The following is a 17,572-nucleotide window of genomic DNA, read 5'->3' as shown; positions in this document are numbered from 1 at the left end:
GACGTTCCCCCATAGGAGTGAGCATTGACTTAATGCTTTCACATGTGGATTTTCAAGGCGTTGCATGTCCTCATGGGAGACAGCCACTAGAGGCAGTCTTAACCCTGCAATGTAAACTGCTGTGTTCTACATTAAAGGGTTACGGGAACAGGGACACTGCACCGAGACCATAGTGTCCCTTTTAATTTTACCTTTTCCTGCTGTGACAATTCAAATCAGCTGAACTCCTTTTTGGATTTGGAATGGCCATCCTTGCTACCTGTTTAATTTACTCCTGCTGTGACAATCTAACTTTGTGAATGCGTCCTGATTTTATCATCTCGTGATGCACTCCTGGCCCTTTTCCCCAATCTCTTACACTTGCCATCCTTTGCTGGTCCCATTACTTCTGCCAGAATATGTTTAGTGTTTACAAAAATACACTGAAATTCAACATCAATAGCTATGAACAAAATAACATAATTCTATAGCCAAACAGATGGGCTTAAAATGGCCTGCTCTGTACGTCTAGATAGTCATAAAAGTTACTTGCCTGGATACATGGCACCGAAGTTACCGCATTAAAGTGAACCTGTAACGGCAAGTTCTTTTTACCTTTAGCTCCCTAGATACTGCTTTGGTAGGCAAAGAAATAAATGTTGCAGTAGTTTAATTCTGTGCCAACATAATTTGTTAGTGCTCACACCATTTCAAAGGCTGTTTTTACTTTGTGCAGACCTCTTGTAAAGGGGCACTGATTGTTTGGGGTTTCAGTTTAGTTCCTAGCTACAGTCTTTGGATTCTACGAGATTAATAGTTGTTGCTGTCAAGTATCCGGAGAACTACAAATGGTCGCCCAGGGTGTAGTCAATTAGTTCTTGTCCTTCTCATTAGTCATTCTGTGCAGACTGTCTTAGTGTCTATTAAAAATACACTGAAGTGTTATTTAAAAATAACAAACCACAATTTTAAAAAAAATCCTCATTTTCCCTCCCATATATTAAGTGGGTGAACTACCTTTTGGAATGCTCTGTTACTTTATAATGTTCCATAACAGGAATATCTAATATTTCTGTGTGTATCACACAGTGCTGCAATGAGTTAAAAAAGAAAAAAAGAGCTTAACGTGCTCATCACAATGTAAATGGCATGCTTTGGGTAGTCTCTCGTCTATTAAAGTGGAAGTCTCTAAATTCACTTTTTTCTATACATTTGAAGTAAGCAGTGTGTTTTATCTAGATACTCTTCATAAAGCTTTTGCATTTTATTTATTTTTATTTACATGATTTTATCTGTTAAATAGCTTATCAATTTTTTTGTCTTTCTTTCTTTGATATGGCATTTTTTTGTGTGTGGTTTTACTCTACCCAATTTGGTATTATTCTGTCTCCCCACAACAGCTTTTCAACAACACACACACACAAAAAACTGCTCGTAGTATCTTTTCAAATCCGTTCTGGTTACTAATACCTGTGTCTGTTAACTGTTCTCAGTCTTGGTGGAGGCACATTCCTTGGCCTATGTTGCTTGCTGACTGGTTGTGAAACGTTTGAAGAAGCTCTGGAAATGGCAGCCAAAGGAGACAGCACCAATGTTGATAAACTGGTGAAAGACATCTATGGCGGGGACTATGAGCGATTTAGTCTTCAGGGCTCTGCCGTAGCTTCCAGGTGAGTGTGTCTCTATGATTCTTGATCTGAACTCAAAATTCCTTATCTTTAAAGCAAAGGTAAAATTATTATTTTATGTAAAGTAAATTGGTTATTGTATATCCATGTGCGTTTTTAAATCTGAATTTTCACTGCACTTTAATTCTTTCTTCTACAACAGAGGGACGTTAGGAGGGAACTTATCTTTCCAACAATTCTTTGTCCAGAGTGATATCACCGAATTATGCTATAGCTGACTCCATATATACACGAGAGAGAAATCCAGGTGCCGGTCTTAAGATGGGCACTGTAAGATTATTTAATAGCAGTACAAATTGGAAAAAAATAAAATGCATGTTATTTTTATTTTATTGCTGCAGTCCACTGTAATGAATTATGCATTGTGTGGAGTTTTTGTATAGAGTGTTTGTGTATATGTAAGTGGAGTGCATATGAGTGTTAATGTATGGGTGGCAAGGCATACAGTTGGACCTCGTAGACACACACCTACAGTTGATCGTTGTAGACACGCACCTGCAGTTGATCGTCGTAGACACGCACCTGCAGTTGATCGTCGTAGACACGCACCTGCAGTTGATCGTCGTAGACACGCACCTGCAGTTGATCGTCGTAGACACGCACCTGCAGTTGATCGTCGTAGACACGCACCTGCAGTTGATCGTCGTAGACACGCACCTGCAGTTGAACGCCGTAGACACGCACCTGCAGTTGAACGCCGTAGACACGCACCTGCAGTTGAACGCCGTAGACACGCACCTGCAGTTGAACGCCGTAGACACGCACCTGCAGTTGAACGCCGTAGACACGCACCTGCAGTTGAACGCCGTAGACACGCACCTGCAGTTGAACGCCGTAGACACGCACCTGCAGTTGAACGCCGTAGACACGCACCTGCAGTTGAACGCCGTAGACACGCACCTGCAGTTGAACGCCGTAGACACGCACCTGCAGTTGAACGCCGTAGACACGCACCTGCAGTTGAACGCCGTAGACACGCACCTGCAGTTGAACGCCGTAGACACGCACCTGCAGTTGAACGCCGTAGACACGCACCTGCAGTTGAACGCCGTAGACACGCACCTGCAGTTGAACGCCGTAGACACGCACCTGCAGTTGAACGCCGTAGACACGCACCTGCAGTTGAACGCCGTAGACACGCACCTGCAGTTGAACGCCGTAGACACGCAATTACAACATAAGAAACCATAAAATGAACATAGAATACCCGGCTGTTGTCTGAACACACCTTGCTCCTTGAAATGTTCTGTGCTCACCTCCTGATTGAAAACTTTGCTCAAACTGTTTAATTTACCATAGCTTCCACTCAGCAGAAGAGGGGGATGAGGGGGGAGGAATGACTAGAATGACTAGAAACCCTATCATTGTTTACTATGACCTCTGGGTCTCTGGTCCTGCTAAAATGCCTGATGAAAAACTTAGACTGAGAAGCTTCTTCCCATATGCCTAGCATCAGCTCTGAGACTGGTCTTCATGTACATCTCTCTCACTACCTTACAGCATTTTACAAACTAGAAGCAAAACTTCCTGCGTTGGCTGCCCCACTTTTTGTCCTGTGTGTAATAGCTGTCAGCCAGAGCAGTTATATTGGTGACTGTCAGCCTCCCTGTATTAATTCCAGTCTCCAGCATTCCTCACCAGGATGTCCTTGGGAGGAGGGGGGGATATCTGTGTGGTGTTTTCGGTGGGACCGCTTACCCTGGTACTCACCCTATGAATACATGCATCATATGTTCTGGAATCTGCAGGGAAAATTATTTAGAATGCATGCACACCTAAGCATTCCTATGAGCAGTTATATAGTGTACATTTAAAAATTGCTCAGATAATAAGCACATACCATAGCTAACTTTAGGTTGAGTACGTTTCTCATATGTGACAATTCTACTTTAAAAGTAGAATCCAGCCACCATAACTACTTATGGTGTCAGGAGCTTTTTTTGCATAATGTGCATCTGCAAAATAAACACTGCAGCTATTTATTATTAATTAATAACTTAATATATTGCATTACATTTTTAAATGTAAACCTTTTTAAAAGCCACACATCATAGTGAGCGTCCAGCTTCTTCCTTGCCTGTGTAGACCATTCTTTTGCTGAACATAATAATTCACCCAGGCGCCTTTTTGATTGAAATGATCTTGTGGAGGCTGAAAAAGTGCTTCCAGTGATCGCTTAATAAATATAGCGATTTATTTTTGTTTGTAACAAGATTGTCTGTCTGCCAAGATCAGAAGTGTCACACAGACTATTGCCACTATCCCCAAGGGCTAGTGGGCTTCCTAAATTTGGAACAAATGCTATCATCACATTTTATATGGAATGCATCCAGTTTGTGAAATAAGGCACCCACAAAGGAGAAATCTTGCACATATTGACTTTGTTTTAAAATCTCTTTCTGTGCCCTTGTCTTATAAAATTAAACTAAATCCCAATATGGAAGCATTCAAATGTAATTAACCCATGGCATATCATCAGTTAAAGGACCACTCTAGTGCCAGGAAAGCATACTCTTTTTCCTGGCACTAGAGTGCCCTGAGGGTGCCCCCACCCTCAGGGACCCCCTCCCGCCCGGCTCTGGAAAGGGGAAAAGGGTTAAAACGTACCTTTTTCCAGCACTGGGCGGGGAGCTCTCCGCCTCCGTTCCTCCCCGTCGGCTGAATGCGCACGCGCGGCAAGAGCTGCGCGCGCATTCAGCCGGTCACATAGGAAAGCATTCATAATGCTTTCCTATGGACGCTTGCGTGCTCTCACTGTGATTTTCACAGTGAGAATCACGCAAGCGCCTCTAGCGGCTATCAGTGAGACAGCCACTAGAGGAAATAGGGGAAGGCTTAACTAATTGATAAACATAGCAGTTTCTCTGAAACTGCTATGTTTATAAAAAAAATTAGTTAACCCTAGAAGGACCTGGCACCCAGACCACTTCATTAAGCTGAAGTGGTCTGGGTGCCTAGAGTGGTCCTTTAAAGAACAGTTCTGACTTTATATATCATGACGTTTTTAAAGCACTTTTCATTTATCATTTTTGTGGTACATGTGAACGTGTTAATGTGTACCTTTTGGTAAGCATGCTTGTTTTTGAAATTACAATTGTCAGTGTCAATCATCTTTAGATTAATGATATTTATATAGTTGTATTTTTTTTTTCCCCCAGCTTTGGCCACATGATGAGTAAGGAGAAGAGAGATTCTATTAGTAAAGAGGACTTGGCCAGAGCTACCCTGGTCACCATTACAAATAACATTGGATCCATTGCACGCATGTGTGCAGTCAATGAGGTAAGAGCTCACGTTATTTCTACAGCATGCGTTATTTGTATAGTAATTCATTTGTAGCATATTTAATAAATGTTCTTGAAGTTACCATTTTGTTCCTTTTATAGAAACACGATAGTGTTAAGAATATTTATTCCTTATGCTATAGTGTCCTGTAGCAGTTTAGATGACACCCCCCTCCAAGCTCATGAAAAGGTAGTTCACTTCACTGCAGTGCTTTCTCTGTGACTGACTGGTCCTACCTCCATGGCTGAAATCAACATAAACAATGCTGTCCCCAAAGCATGGAGACCCATCTGATAGAAATAGTTTACTTTCACTCTGCTATCTCTAGTGGCTGTCAGTGGTTGTGAATGTAAACCTTGCCTTTCCTACACAACCACAGTGTTTGCAACTGTAGGCATATTACTACTGGGATGTGGCACCCAGACCACTCATTGAGATTAAGTGTTATAGGTGCCTATAGTATCCTTATTGAAAAAAGGTTTTCCAAACTTAATTTGGACTTAAGTAGGAGTCCAAAAGTTTTTGTAAACTTCATCACATGCCACTTTTTACACTTTACCAGTGTGACAAATACAAACATTAGGTGCATACATCATTTCCCAGTGCACTTCATGTAATTTTTTGTTCAAAAACTGCAAGAATACGGTAAGGTGTCCTGTTATCATTTTTTTTATGCAAAGACAAAACTAAATCTAAAGTCGGTAGATCATTCAAAATGGTACAGCCACCATTTGCATTGTTTTTTGTTTTTTTTGGTTAAAACATGCTTGATTTTTGCTAATAATAAAAAAAAAAAAAGCTTGTATAAAGTGATTGTGTTTTTTTTTTTTTTTTAGTTTGTTTTTTTACAAATTAAGCATCAAATTCTTTCTCATTTAACCACTTATATGTTTCATGTTAAAATCAGATTTTAACCTGATGAAAATTAGTTTGAGCCAGTAGGACATAAACCTTTTTATAATACTCCATGTAGACCAGGACGTTTTATTTATTTAAAATCTTAGCACACACTGGCACTACACATAACTGGCGTATTAAAGGCTGGGTGGCAGTGTGGTCGGTCTGCCCTGATTGACAGCCAGGAGAGAGGTGCACATATCATCCTTCTCTTATCTCTGCACTGTTTAATTGTTTTGGATATTTAGCTAAAAAAAACATATGCAAAACTCTTGACCTTTGTTTTGAAATGGGCAACTATTTTGTTTTTCTTTCCGCACTTATTTGTTAGCCAAATATGATTATATGCAAAATGTTGAACAGCTTCTGCTCATACATAAAGACAATGTCGTATTGTTATTTTGAACAAGATATCTTTCTCATGGCTAGCGTGTATGTCTTGTGTGATTCAGCTCTTTATTTTCCATTCCCTGTGAAGTCTTATCAAATGTAAAACTATGATTAGTCCTATAAATTTGTTATTGAATACATGAACTTTATTTAAACCATTTTGGGAAGACTTCCAAACACTTTTTTTTTTTTTTTTTTTTTTTTATTAGGCTTGCAAATTCAAAGTTCCTTAAACTAGGAATTGCTGGTTATGGAATTGCAAAATAAGCTACACAATGTTAGTAGTTATTTTCCTTAAAAGGGCGTTTTGGCTTAAAATGTTGCAATTCGTTCGGAAATGACTTGTTTTTACGAAATAACCCTTACCCAGACTGTAAAGGAAACAAAAAAATATGTATACAACACCCCCTTCCACACAACTAAATCAGGCCAGGGTTTTACTGTGGTTTCTTCTTTGGGCACCACTGCTGCCTCCTGAGATAAAGCCAAAGTTTCACCTGTGTAATATTTGTCCAAATATGCTTTGAAGATATTGATGTGTTGTAAGTCCTGTGGTTGGGCTAGCCTGACATTTTGTAGCCTGTAACTATGACGGATTAGAACAGAAAATTGTAGAAGTAAAACTTCCCAGTTTTTAAGGAAGCAGCAAAATTGTTATGTCTGTGATTGACAACAAATGCTGAGCTCAACAGTTCCCATTACTAGAAACCTATCCGTGACGTGAAGACTTGGTTCAATTTGGATGGATATTACAGGCCTGAAGCTTCTGTAGCGGCAGAGAGGACAGGCTTTGTGTGCTGGAAAAGCTCAGCTGTACCCAAAGGACCGCTTGCACCATAACTACTACAAACAGCTGTACTGGTTGTAATCCTCTGTGTGTCCTAATAATCACTGTGATTTATAAATATGTTGCATGTTGTTTGCTCCGGTGTGTAAAGACAATCCTTTACAGTGTATGATTTCTGGACATCTTGGGAACAAACGTTCCAACATCTGATGTCATGTGAGTAAAACGCGTTTACTGCTTTCAGCTTCTTTACAGTGTTGCCTTGTGGCATGGAGTTCAAGCAGCATTGTACAGGGCTATCAAAGCATTAAGCACTTCGTCTCGGCTGATTAGGGTGACAGTTCTACTTTTTTATTTTATTTTTATTTTTATTCCTTATGGTCTCATCCTACCTCCTGCACTAATAAGCGCAATGTTAGGAGAAAAAAATATATACAAAATTATTTTAAATATTTTGCCTTTGCCAGCGATTGTTTGTTAGCTATTTGTGATAGTGATAGAGTGCATATACAGAACTATTTATTGTGGAACAATAATAATAATAACAAAGTATTTAACCTGTAAAGGCACATTCAGATTACTATGGTCAAGTATGTCCTGGGATGTTACTTTAGCCCAACATCCAGGGCTTGTTACTATTACCCAATTTAATGGTACTCGTTTTATCTACCTCGGAAGAATGAAGGGCTGAGTCAACCCTGCCAGGATTCGAACCTGTTAACAAAGGGTTGGACAGATTCTACTGAATAATGCCATTGAATGGTTCTTGAGACATAAACAAAAATACTAAATGTTAAAGTGAAGTGCTTTATCAGAGGCCTATTAAAACACCCTGATACACAAAAAATATCTTACAGCTGATGGCAAGTACAAGAGAGTGAAGCATTGGGACCTGGTGTGACTGACGGATTTTTCAGGATAGGGTCCAAGGATTATACAAAGTATACCAAGAACAAAACTGGGAATTATTGCCTTATTCAAATTAGTTTTTATGAAATTAAGTCTTCTGATTATTATTTTGTGTAATTACAAGTGTGTATAGAGCATACAAGAATGTAGACTGTAAGCTTCACATGAGTGCTTGGGATTTTCTACCAAATAATTCCCGATTGGCTAGTGACTGTTTATTTTTATTTTAATTTTTTTTAAGCAGATGTGTACTTGGACTCGACTTCTTAAATTTATGTACTATGACTGTTGGAATACATAACTTCTTAGATGTGGTTTTTGTATTGGGCATATTTTATATTGGTAACCTACTCGTTTTATGTTGGTAATCCACTCGGTGTTTCTAGTTGTCGCTCATTACCTTTTCCTGAAAAGAAAAAAAAAACAGAGAAAATATATTGTTTTTATTAAATTACAGTATATAATTTTTTCAAGTGTCTGTTTTGTATGGATTACCATGTAATTCACTCATTATCTTGCAGAATATCGACCGCGTATTATTTGTGGGAAACTTTCTCCGAATAAACATGGTTTCCATGAAACTTCTGTCTTATGCAATGGATTACTGGTCAAAAGGACAACTAAAAGCACTTTTCCTGGAACACGAGGTAAGTGGACCAGCCATTAATAAGACCTAGAAAAGTGATTGCATGTGCAAATATATTCTGTTGAAAGAACTATGCTATTTATAATATGTTCTAATATTTAAAGGGACAATACAGTAAGAAAAACAACTTTAGCTTAATGAAGCAGTTTGAATGTTTAGATCATGCCCCTGAAATCTCACTGTCCATTCCTTTTCCATTTAGGGGTTAATTTGCTTTGTCAATGCTGCTTTGGACACACCTTCCCCATCTTAGACTCACACGGCCTCCCTATACCCTTCTATTGAAGAGATCTAATTTGTAATCTTCCTTTATTGCACAGTCACTGCATGCTGTAGTAGTGATGGTCCATGAAGCATGCCACTAAATTGGAAATTGGTTAGGTCAGGGGTGGGCAATCTGCAGCACTCCGCATGTTTTGGACTACATCTCCCATAATGCTCTTAGGTTTATAATGCTAGCAAACATCTGGAGGGCCACATATTGCCCACCCCTGCGTTGGGTAGATTAGGCAAAAACAACTTGGTGACACTTTCTAAATCTTTGTGGAGATGTACATTTACATCTCTACAAAAAAACAAGCAGTTCCCATTCTAAACATGTCATGTGGCTCTATTTTTCACCATCACGTGTTTCCCCACTTCTGTATTTTAGGGTTACTTCGGTGCTGTTGGAGCACTGCTGGAGCTGCTTCGGATGAATGATGATCAGTAAAACCAGCTGCTGAGGATTGTTGAAGTCTGCTTGAATGCTATCAGAGATAATCCTTTTTGGGCTTTTGGGAGGTGCAGACAAAGCCATTACATATTTATATAATAGGACTTGTAAATAATTCCAATTTCTCTGAGTGGATGCTGGGTATCAATGTATATTGTAAAAATGTGCAAAATGGCCAAATGTACCACAGTGATCTTTTTTTAACACTAATTTTAAACTGTGATTTTTATTTGATTTTTTTTATTTTAATATAATTATAGTCTTCAACTGCACTTTTAGGTGTAGGCCTGCTGCTTTTTAAATTTACAAATTGAGTATGCTACTATGGAAGGTGTGTTTTTATATTTTTATTTGTTTTACTCTCCTGTTTTCAGTATTGCCTTACTTGTATGTAAGCCTTTTTTTTTTTTTTTTTTCTTTTTTTTTTTTTAACTTCATATGTAACTTTTGATTGGCTCAGAGGTGGCAGGAAGATTCAGTCGCCATTTTGGTTATATGATGGCCATGTTTCAGCGATGCCTACTTAAAAAAAGATTGCTGACCAGTCTCAAGAATGCTGCTCTGAAAAAAAAGTTGGTAACAATTGTCTTTTTTTTTTTTTAATCATCTTTGGGCATTTAAAAACAGAACACTAAACTCTATTAGAACTTTATAATGTTTCTTTTTTTTTTCTTTATTGTAAAGGAAGCATTCAAATTAACACCTTGTATGTCCATTGTTGTACTGTGCTTATTAAAAGAAAATTTACATATCTCTGTAAAACCTTCTAATGGTCCATTTTTAATGTCTAAAATGGCTAATGGCCAATGTAATGCTACTTTCAACACTTTGAGTGACAGCATATCATTGTGTATATATTGGGCACCACGTTTTTAAGGTTTTTATTGGTTATTTAAAATAAAGTGCAATGGGCAAGATTGTTTGCGTCGCTAGGAATTTACATTTACTGTTAATACACTATATTAGAGGTGTACTGTAAAGATTGTGTCATCTAACTTTTTTTTGTATTTCTTTTTTTTTTTCTGAAACCCCAAGAGCACATTATATTGCGTGCTTAGATTTTCTAAATTCATTAATTTTGCATAATCTTCTGCCAGGAGATATATCATTTTTGAGAAGACTTACAGCACTTCAGTCTCTGTTCTAAAATAATCACCCCTAGTCTGTGGTATTTATGTGACTGGGCTGTTAAGAATACAGACTTCTAGGTTGCCCAAACATTGTCTGACTTATTTGGACTTTTAAAAGTGCACTAGTTATGACAAAAATGCCATAGTGTCACTTTAAAGGGCATTATTCATCTCTGCATTCATCCATTCATTTAACAAATATATAGCACACATGAGATGCTTAAATAAAAACAAAGCAAAACAAAAAAAACTATTGAGTCTTCTATAGCATGTGTGCCCAACTATTTGCTTATTGCAGAAACTGAAATAACATGAAACATTGGGGAGATCAAGGGATGGATTAATGGTAGGAGAAACTAAAAAGTTTTATAGATTTGTTTATATATTTTTTATTCTAATTCGCATGCACAAAATGTGGAATACACATTCCCAGATTGTGTACATTTTATGAAATCTCCAAATCTTTCCAAATTATTCATGATTATTTAAATAGGTATTTTCTAAGGACAGTGCTGTATTTAACAAATGTGCCTTAGTTTGTCGTTATCATAGTCTTTTGTTGACGGATCACAATTCAAATGGTACCTAAATGGCATTGTTGTGCTCTTCCAGCAGAACAAGTGCATGATGGCTTAATGGTTTATAATAAACTAGTGCCTCCTCATTCAAACATGCAACCCCATAAACTATGTAAACTTCAACTTGTAAATATGCTTAGAAGTGACAACTGGTAGCTATCTAAAAAAATATGAATGGTGCTGACCTTTATTTATGATCACTCAATACATTGACTAAAATTTGCTAAAATCCTTAGTACCTTCTGAATAGCGTGATTTTTATAATAGTTAAAAAAATACAAGTTTAACTTGGAAAAAAACATTGGTCGGGTACAGCATGATTTCAACACATATTCTGTAACTAATAACATAGGAAATTCTCTGTTTATAGTATAATAATGCAGAGTATACTGTAGCAATGGGTACCACAATGTTAGGATAATTCTACATTATTTTGTGCATGCAGTTTTGGCAATGTTTCCTTTTCTTTAAGTATCCTGCCAACCCCTTCTTAAAATATATTTTTTTGTTGTTTATTATCCACTAACATATCTTTAAAAAAATAATAATAATAAACGCAAAGATATGCCACTAAGGGCAATCTCATTCTTTTGATGTTGGTGTTCTTCCTGTTTTTCTGGGAGTTGTAATTTAGACAGGAGTTACAGAAAATCTGACTACTCTTTATGCGTGGTTTGTGCATGTAGAAGCACGCACTGGTGTCTGTCTTATAGATCAGGTGAATAATTGCACCTCTCCCGATGGACATCTGCAGCAGAAGGCAAGAGGGGCAGCTACAGCCTCCTTGGAGTTTACCCTTCCTTTGATTTAAATGGTACAGAAGAGTGACCGTGCTTATAAATATTACTTTGCGTCCCCTCCTGCCCCCCACCCGAAAATATTCTTCCCTTGACTGTAATTTCTCTGTGGCAGAAAGTTATGACAGATATAGTACAATAGGTAGGGTGCTGTGATTTAAAAGCATGTTAGTTGAAAGTATTCAATTCTCTTGCCCACTCCTTGTTAGCGATCTATAGTTATGCACCAATTCTAAATCAAACTCTAAAAATTCAAGATTAAACATGCAAAATGATATGGCAAGTTTGGCAATAGCTGCACAATGCAGAGAACGCTAGGTGCAATAAAGTAAAAAAAAACAAAAAAAAAAACACCTGTAGGACAGACAAGCAAAAGTGTATTAATAATAGCTTAGTAGTTGAACCATTTGAAAGTTCTAGATTAATTATTGTATAACATGCTTAGGCGATATGCCCATGTTAAATTGCTGTATATATTACCTTAGCTCAGTCCTATCTACTTACAGCAACAAGAAATGATCTGTGAATGGCATTCTAGCCAAAGCTATGTCTGTAATGCTATATGTACTAATGTTTGTACGAATGAATCAATAATGAAGTATGTTTCCCTTTTAACAGTGCTTTATAGATTACTTGAAAAACTAACAATTGCTTTCAGTCATTTTCATATTTTTTTTTTATGTTTGAGAAAATTGCAATGTTATAAAAAATAAAGAAATTGTGATTTTCTTTTTTTGTATCCTTATAATTGTCTGAGATAAAACTATCTATAGCTTTTGTATTTTAATTGTTTTAATGCATCCTTTAACTCAACTGGCTTTTTTTTTTTTATTAAAAAGGAAAGAAAAAGCTTGTCAATTTTATTATGCAACTCATTGTTTTGTAATTATATATATTTATTAATGTTTGTTAGTGATCAAGGAATAGAATAAATAATCATTCATTTTACATTTTGTATTCTTTGAATTAATAGGTTTCATTTTTAAATTCCATCTCCCCCCCCACTATCCTTTCACCCGATGTGAAGCAGGGTCAGACAATGGCCTATCACATGTTTTGCTTGTGGAATAATTCCTGAAATATAAGACATAACGCCAGTGTTCCCCCATTTTTTTTTATTTTTTTTTTGAGAATGAGGAATACTAGCTTATAGTACTTTGCTGTATTTACTTGTATAGTACATCTGCCACTGTTCCAAGTTTGACACTGGTGAATACATAATTGCCAATAGGTAATTAATGCCTGAAATAAAATAAAATAAAAACTTACAACTTGTTGAATTGAAGTCTTTTTTTCATTGTGTGTTTAGCACTACTGGCTGTTTGTATGTTTGTGTATGTGTGTAACAAATACATGATCTGAAGGTTATTTCAATGTAAGTATTGTGTTTCCAGATCACATACTACAAAGAGATCACATAATGCAATAAAAATCGTAATGGATGGTTTTGCTCATACAATGCAATCTTATGACTTTTTTTAATGCACAGTGAATAACTATCAGACACTCCTTAGTAAACGAAATCCTGGATGCAGGTGCGTAGAGTAGAGTTCCTATTCACAGCCAGATTATAAATTAAAATAACTGTTCACAGCACTCTACAATAGTTTATGAAGTTTAATCCGCTATCAATGTGTGTATCACACCACAAACCTATTTTGAGTTTGGAGGGGGGGTGGGGGGAAAGTCCCCTCTGCTACTGAAATAAACTGCCTCTTTGTAGTCCATTGATTACTGCCCTCACAACTTTGTTTGATCTCCTCAAAACTTTACCCCTCACAGAAAAACCTCCTTTCCCCAAAAAATTTATTCTTTATCAGTCACTATTGTTACAAGTTAACTCTCAATTGTCAGTTGCTTTTCCCCTAATTGCAATACCACATATTTATTACTAATTGTGATTTATTAGTTTTATTTGCTCTTATGATTAACAACAAATCTATTTCAATCCAGTGTGCTGAACTACACATCATAAACCTCTGCCTGGGTTATACCTAGCTGCCATGGAAAATAATTGGATCATCCTAAGCATGGACACTTCCTGGTCTAGGCAGAGTTCACTGTGCGCTCCAATTATTTAAGTATGTGTTTTAACTTCTTTTTATCTAGGTTTTATTGCAGTTACATAAAGGTACAGTGGGACCTCGGTTTACGAATTTAATGCTTTCTCTGGGAAGTTTCTTATTGCGGAAAATTTGTAAACCGAAACGCGGTTTCCCATAGGAATGCATTGAAAGACAATTAATCCATTCTTGAGGTCAGAAAAAAATCAAAATGAGCTGGCATCGAAACCAACCCACAATGCAGAACACACAATTAAAGGCATGCAAATGAGGAAGCTCAGCTCCCTACCTTTCCACAGCTTGAGAAATGCACCAAAAAGTCCCAAAACAACTGCAAACAATTTCCAGAATGGCTCCAAAACTTGATGCAAAAGCCGCTCCAACACCTCCACACTTGACGCCACGTGCTACCCACAGGCTCCAGCATGCAGGGGACGGTGATATAAACCTCCCAGGTGCCATGCATCCTGGGGAAACTTGCTTTGTATTGCGAAAGAAATGTGTAATGGATTTTAATATGTAAACTGAAAATGATGTTAACCGAGACGTTTGTAAAAAGAGGTCCCACTGTATTCCAAAAGTAGCATAGGCAGGTCAACTATTAATTCCCCCCCACCTCCTCTTTCCTGAGATAATACTGCATACATGTTACGAACATCACAAATATTTAAAGAAAAAAAAATATGGGGTAGCACAAACTGACCTAGCCTGCAATCAGTCCTCAAATATTCTGTCTGTAATAGTAAATAGAAAAAGAATACCCTCTAAACTTGTAGTGGACAAATGAGAATTCTATTAATAGCCATATCCACTTTGTTTCATGAAACAGACATTATTCAACAATATCAAGTGTTTTCATATTTCGAGTCTAACTGAAACATTTTATGGATTTATCTTTTCAACCATGAATTTTTAAGATTTCAAACTCCATTTATTTTCTCTTCCTGTGTGTGTTTTGGCCTAGGATTTATAATTATCTGCTTTAATTATCCACAGTTCCCAGATTAGTAAATAAGCCATTTGAGCATGGTATCATTTTCAGGATACTTTCTATTTTCAGTTTACTAGAGCTGCCACTCTGTAATTCTATCTATGCAAATTTTAGAACAAGTTTAAAAACCTATTTAAACATCAATACAGTTTCTGTTGCAGTAGAGAGCTGCAGTATAAAAATGAGCCATTCCTATATAGGTCTTTATAAAGTTTTCAAACTTTATTTATAGAGCAGCCTTGAACACGCTGGCACCTACAAGAATTCAATGTACATACATTGTGATTAATTTAAGTCATTCCTTTTAAATCTCCTTAGAATGTAAGTTCAGAACTCTAGGACTTGACCTTAGAAAACACTTGTTTGTGTGTCTTCCAAGAAGAACTGATATCTCTTTGTAAGCACTGGAAACAAGCCTTGATCAGATAAAGTAATGTGATAACTAGCAAAGGTGTGTAATCTCTATTTACATTGTCAGAGATCTGGATAGCGGAAACTTTGTTTGATCAAAGTATAGTAACATGTGCTGTCACTCCAAAGTTCATATAACACGTGATCAGTTTATCAAACTACTAAGGCAATATTGAAAATAACATCTTGCATAGAATTGTCAGAAAAGTCTATTTGAAATCAAATAAATTCGTAAAATAGAATTTTTATAAAGCTGTAGATCAGTAGTTCTTAACATCTGTGGCAAGACCCAAATATAGGCCCCTGTGTTGTGTTTGTGCCCTTTTAATGGCAACTGTCAACAATTTTAATTATTTATTTCCGATAACGAACAATAATGAACAATAACGAATAGTAGTGTCATGGAAAACCACAAAAAAGCACCAAGATAAATGACACAAAATTAGATAACACATATAAAATGGGTAGATGCAACACGGGTCGACCCTCTAACCTACCCCCGTCCCCCCACCCCCACCCCAGTTCTTTGGGGAACTGTATGGTGTAATTTAAGAATCTTTTATCTCAAAAATGTGAACTGATAGCATGTACATATTGTAACGCTTACTCTAAACAATGTACCACGTTGGAATGTAAATCTGTACACATTGTAAAACCATAAAAATAGCAAAACAAAAATGTCTTTCCTGCAGTGGCACTGCCTTCCTCAGTGCAATGGAGTTCATGTCTGATATTGGGAAAAGTCCAATTAACCCCATCCCAACATTAGTGCATGCAATGCCTTCTAATAAAGGAGGTCTCTGATGACATTAGGGCAGCAAAGTATGCCCTAATAATCTGGCCCTCACTCCTGCCCGGATACTCTCCTTAGCTGCCAATCGCAATCGGGGTTCTGCCTGACAACCCAGGCAGTACTCCTGCAGCAAATCCAGCTGCTCAAAGTCATGTGATCCCGGGGATGCTGTGATAGTACACTCGTTTATAAATTCGATTTCTTACCCCGGTGCAACTATCAGGCCTCTAATACACTCAACAAAAAGGAAATGCACTAGAAAATCTTCACTGCTTTATTTCATAAAAAGCAGGATATATATATATATATATATAGTTAGTAGTAGTGATGGCAGCACTCACAGTCTCCAATAAAATTCTTCTTTATTTAGCAAGGTTAAAACATGGGATCAACGTTTCAGTCCCCACATAGGACTTTCATCAGGATCATCCTGATGAAAGTCCCATGTGGGGACTCAAACTTTGTTTCCATGTTTTAACCTTGCTAAATAAAGAAGAGTTTTATTGGAGACCGTGAGTGCTGCCATCACTACTACTAACTGGATATTAAAGTCCCAGGCTAAGCACACGTCAAGTATTTATATTTATACTCCTAGCCTGAGTGCAAGGATTTCTTATAGTGTGTGTGTGTGTGTGTATATATATACATACATACATACATACATACACACACGACTCTGCAGAACACTGGTAATGTTAACCCCTTAAGGACCAAACTTCTGGAATAAAAGGGAATCATGACATGTCACACATGTCATGTGTCCTTAAGGGGTTAAAGGTGCAAACCTAAAAACCTCACCTGAGAATTTAGAACAAGGGTGACTGTGAGGCTCTGATTACTAGTTAACCCTTAAGCTACAAGTCTACATAAATAAAATAAATTCCATGTGAGTGAAGAGTAAGCAGTAAGTGCGAAGATTTAAAAAGAGTAAAGAAACCACAGCCCATTACAATATATAAATTAAATACAACTGGAAAATGGAAAAACATGGATTATCAAAATAAAATATGTCGGGGGCGTGGCTTGGAGCTTGACGGAACCGGTCGCACGCATGTGAAGCTCCCGCGGCTCGAGTCTTAAGGGGCCAAACTAATCGGCATTACAAGCACCCTATCACGGTGGGTGAACTTCCCTACCTCCACCATGTCACAGAGGAGCAAACACAAGTCCCTTAGAACGGAGAAAGCCTCCTTCTTCTTAGCAAGAGCTCCGGCGGGAAAAGGAAAGGAAGTCCCTATCCAAGATGGCGGCAAGCACCGCTCGGATGACAATGCATCCTCCCTCCCTCCTTCCCCAAGTTTAGCCTCCGAGGAGGGACCTCTCACAGCCACGGGTATGAGAACCCTGATGGCAGAACTGTCTGACAAGCTTCAAGCAAGCATTACAACACAGATCCATACACTCACCACTGACCTCCGCAAAGAACTCCTGGAAATAGGGAGCAGGACGGCCCATGTGGAGAAATCGCTTGACGACTTTGCAGTGGCACACAACAGCCTGGCGGACAAGTTAC

The 17,572-nt window shown here is 37.7% G+C and overlaps 1 protein-coding gene across 4 annotated transcripts in view; it reads left to right on the top strand.

The window, feature by feature from the left end:
- PANK1 (pantothenate kinase 1) overlaps positions 1 to 9,668 on the top strand; it is a 47,940-nt gene extending 38,272 nt beyond the window's left edge. For all 4 annotated transcript variants that reach the window (XM_063434967.1, XM_063434968.1, XM_063434970.1 and 1 more), the window contains exons 4-7: positions 1,473 to 1,649; positions 4,826 to 4,949; positions 8,457 to 8,582; positions 9,234 to 9,668. In XM_063434967.1, the coding sequence (XP_063291037.1) occupies positions 1,473 to 1,649; positions 4,826 to 4,949; positions 8,457 to 8,582; positions 9,234 to 9,293 (487 nt within the window). In that variant the 3' untranslated portion in view covers positions 9,294 to 9,668. The remainder of the gene's footprint in view (positions 1 to 1,472; positions 1,650 to 4,825; positions 4,950 to 8,456; positions 8,583 to 9,233) is intronic.
- Positions 9,669 to 17,572: the final 7,904 nt, after the last annotated feature.

This window comes from Pelobates fuscus, chromosome 10, assembly GCF_036172605.1.
Source record: "Pelobates fuscus isolate aPelFus1 chromosome 10, aPelFus1.pri, whole genome shotgun sequence".
Taxonomy (NCBI): domain Eukaryota; kingdom Metazoa; phylum Chordata; class Amphibia; order Anura; family Pelobatidae; genus Pelobates; species Pelobates fuscus.
Note: the sequence above shows the minus strand (reverse complement) of the source record. Positions and strands in the feature narration are given on the sequence as shown.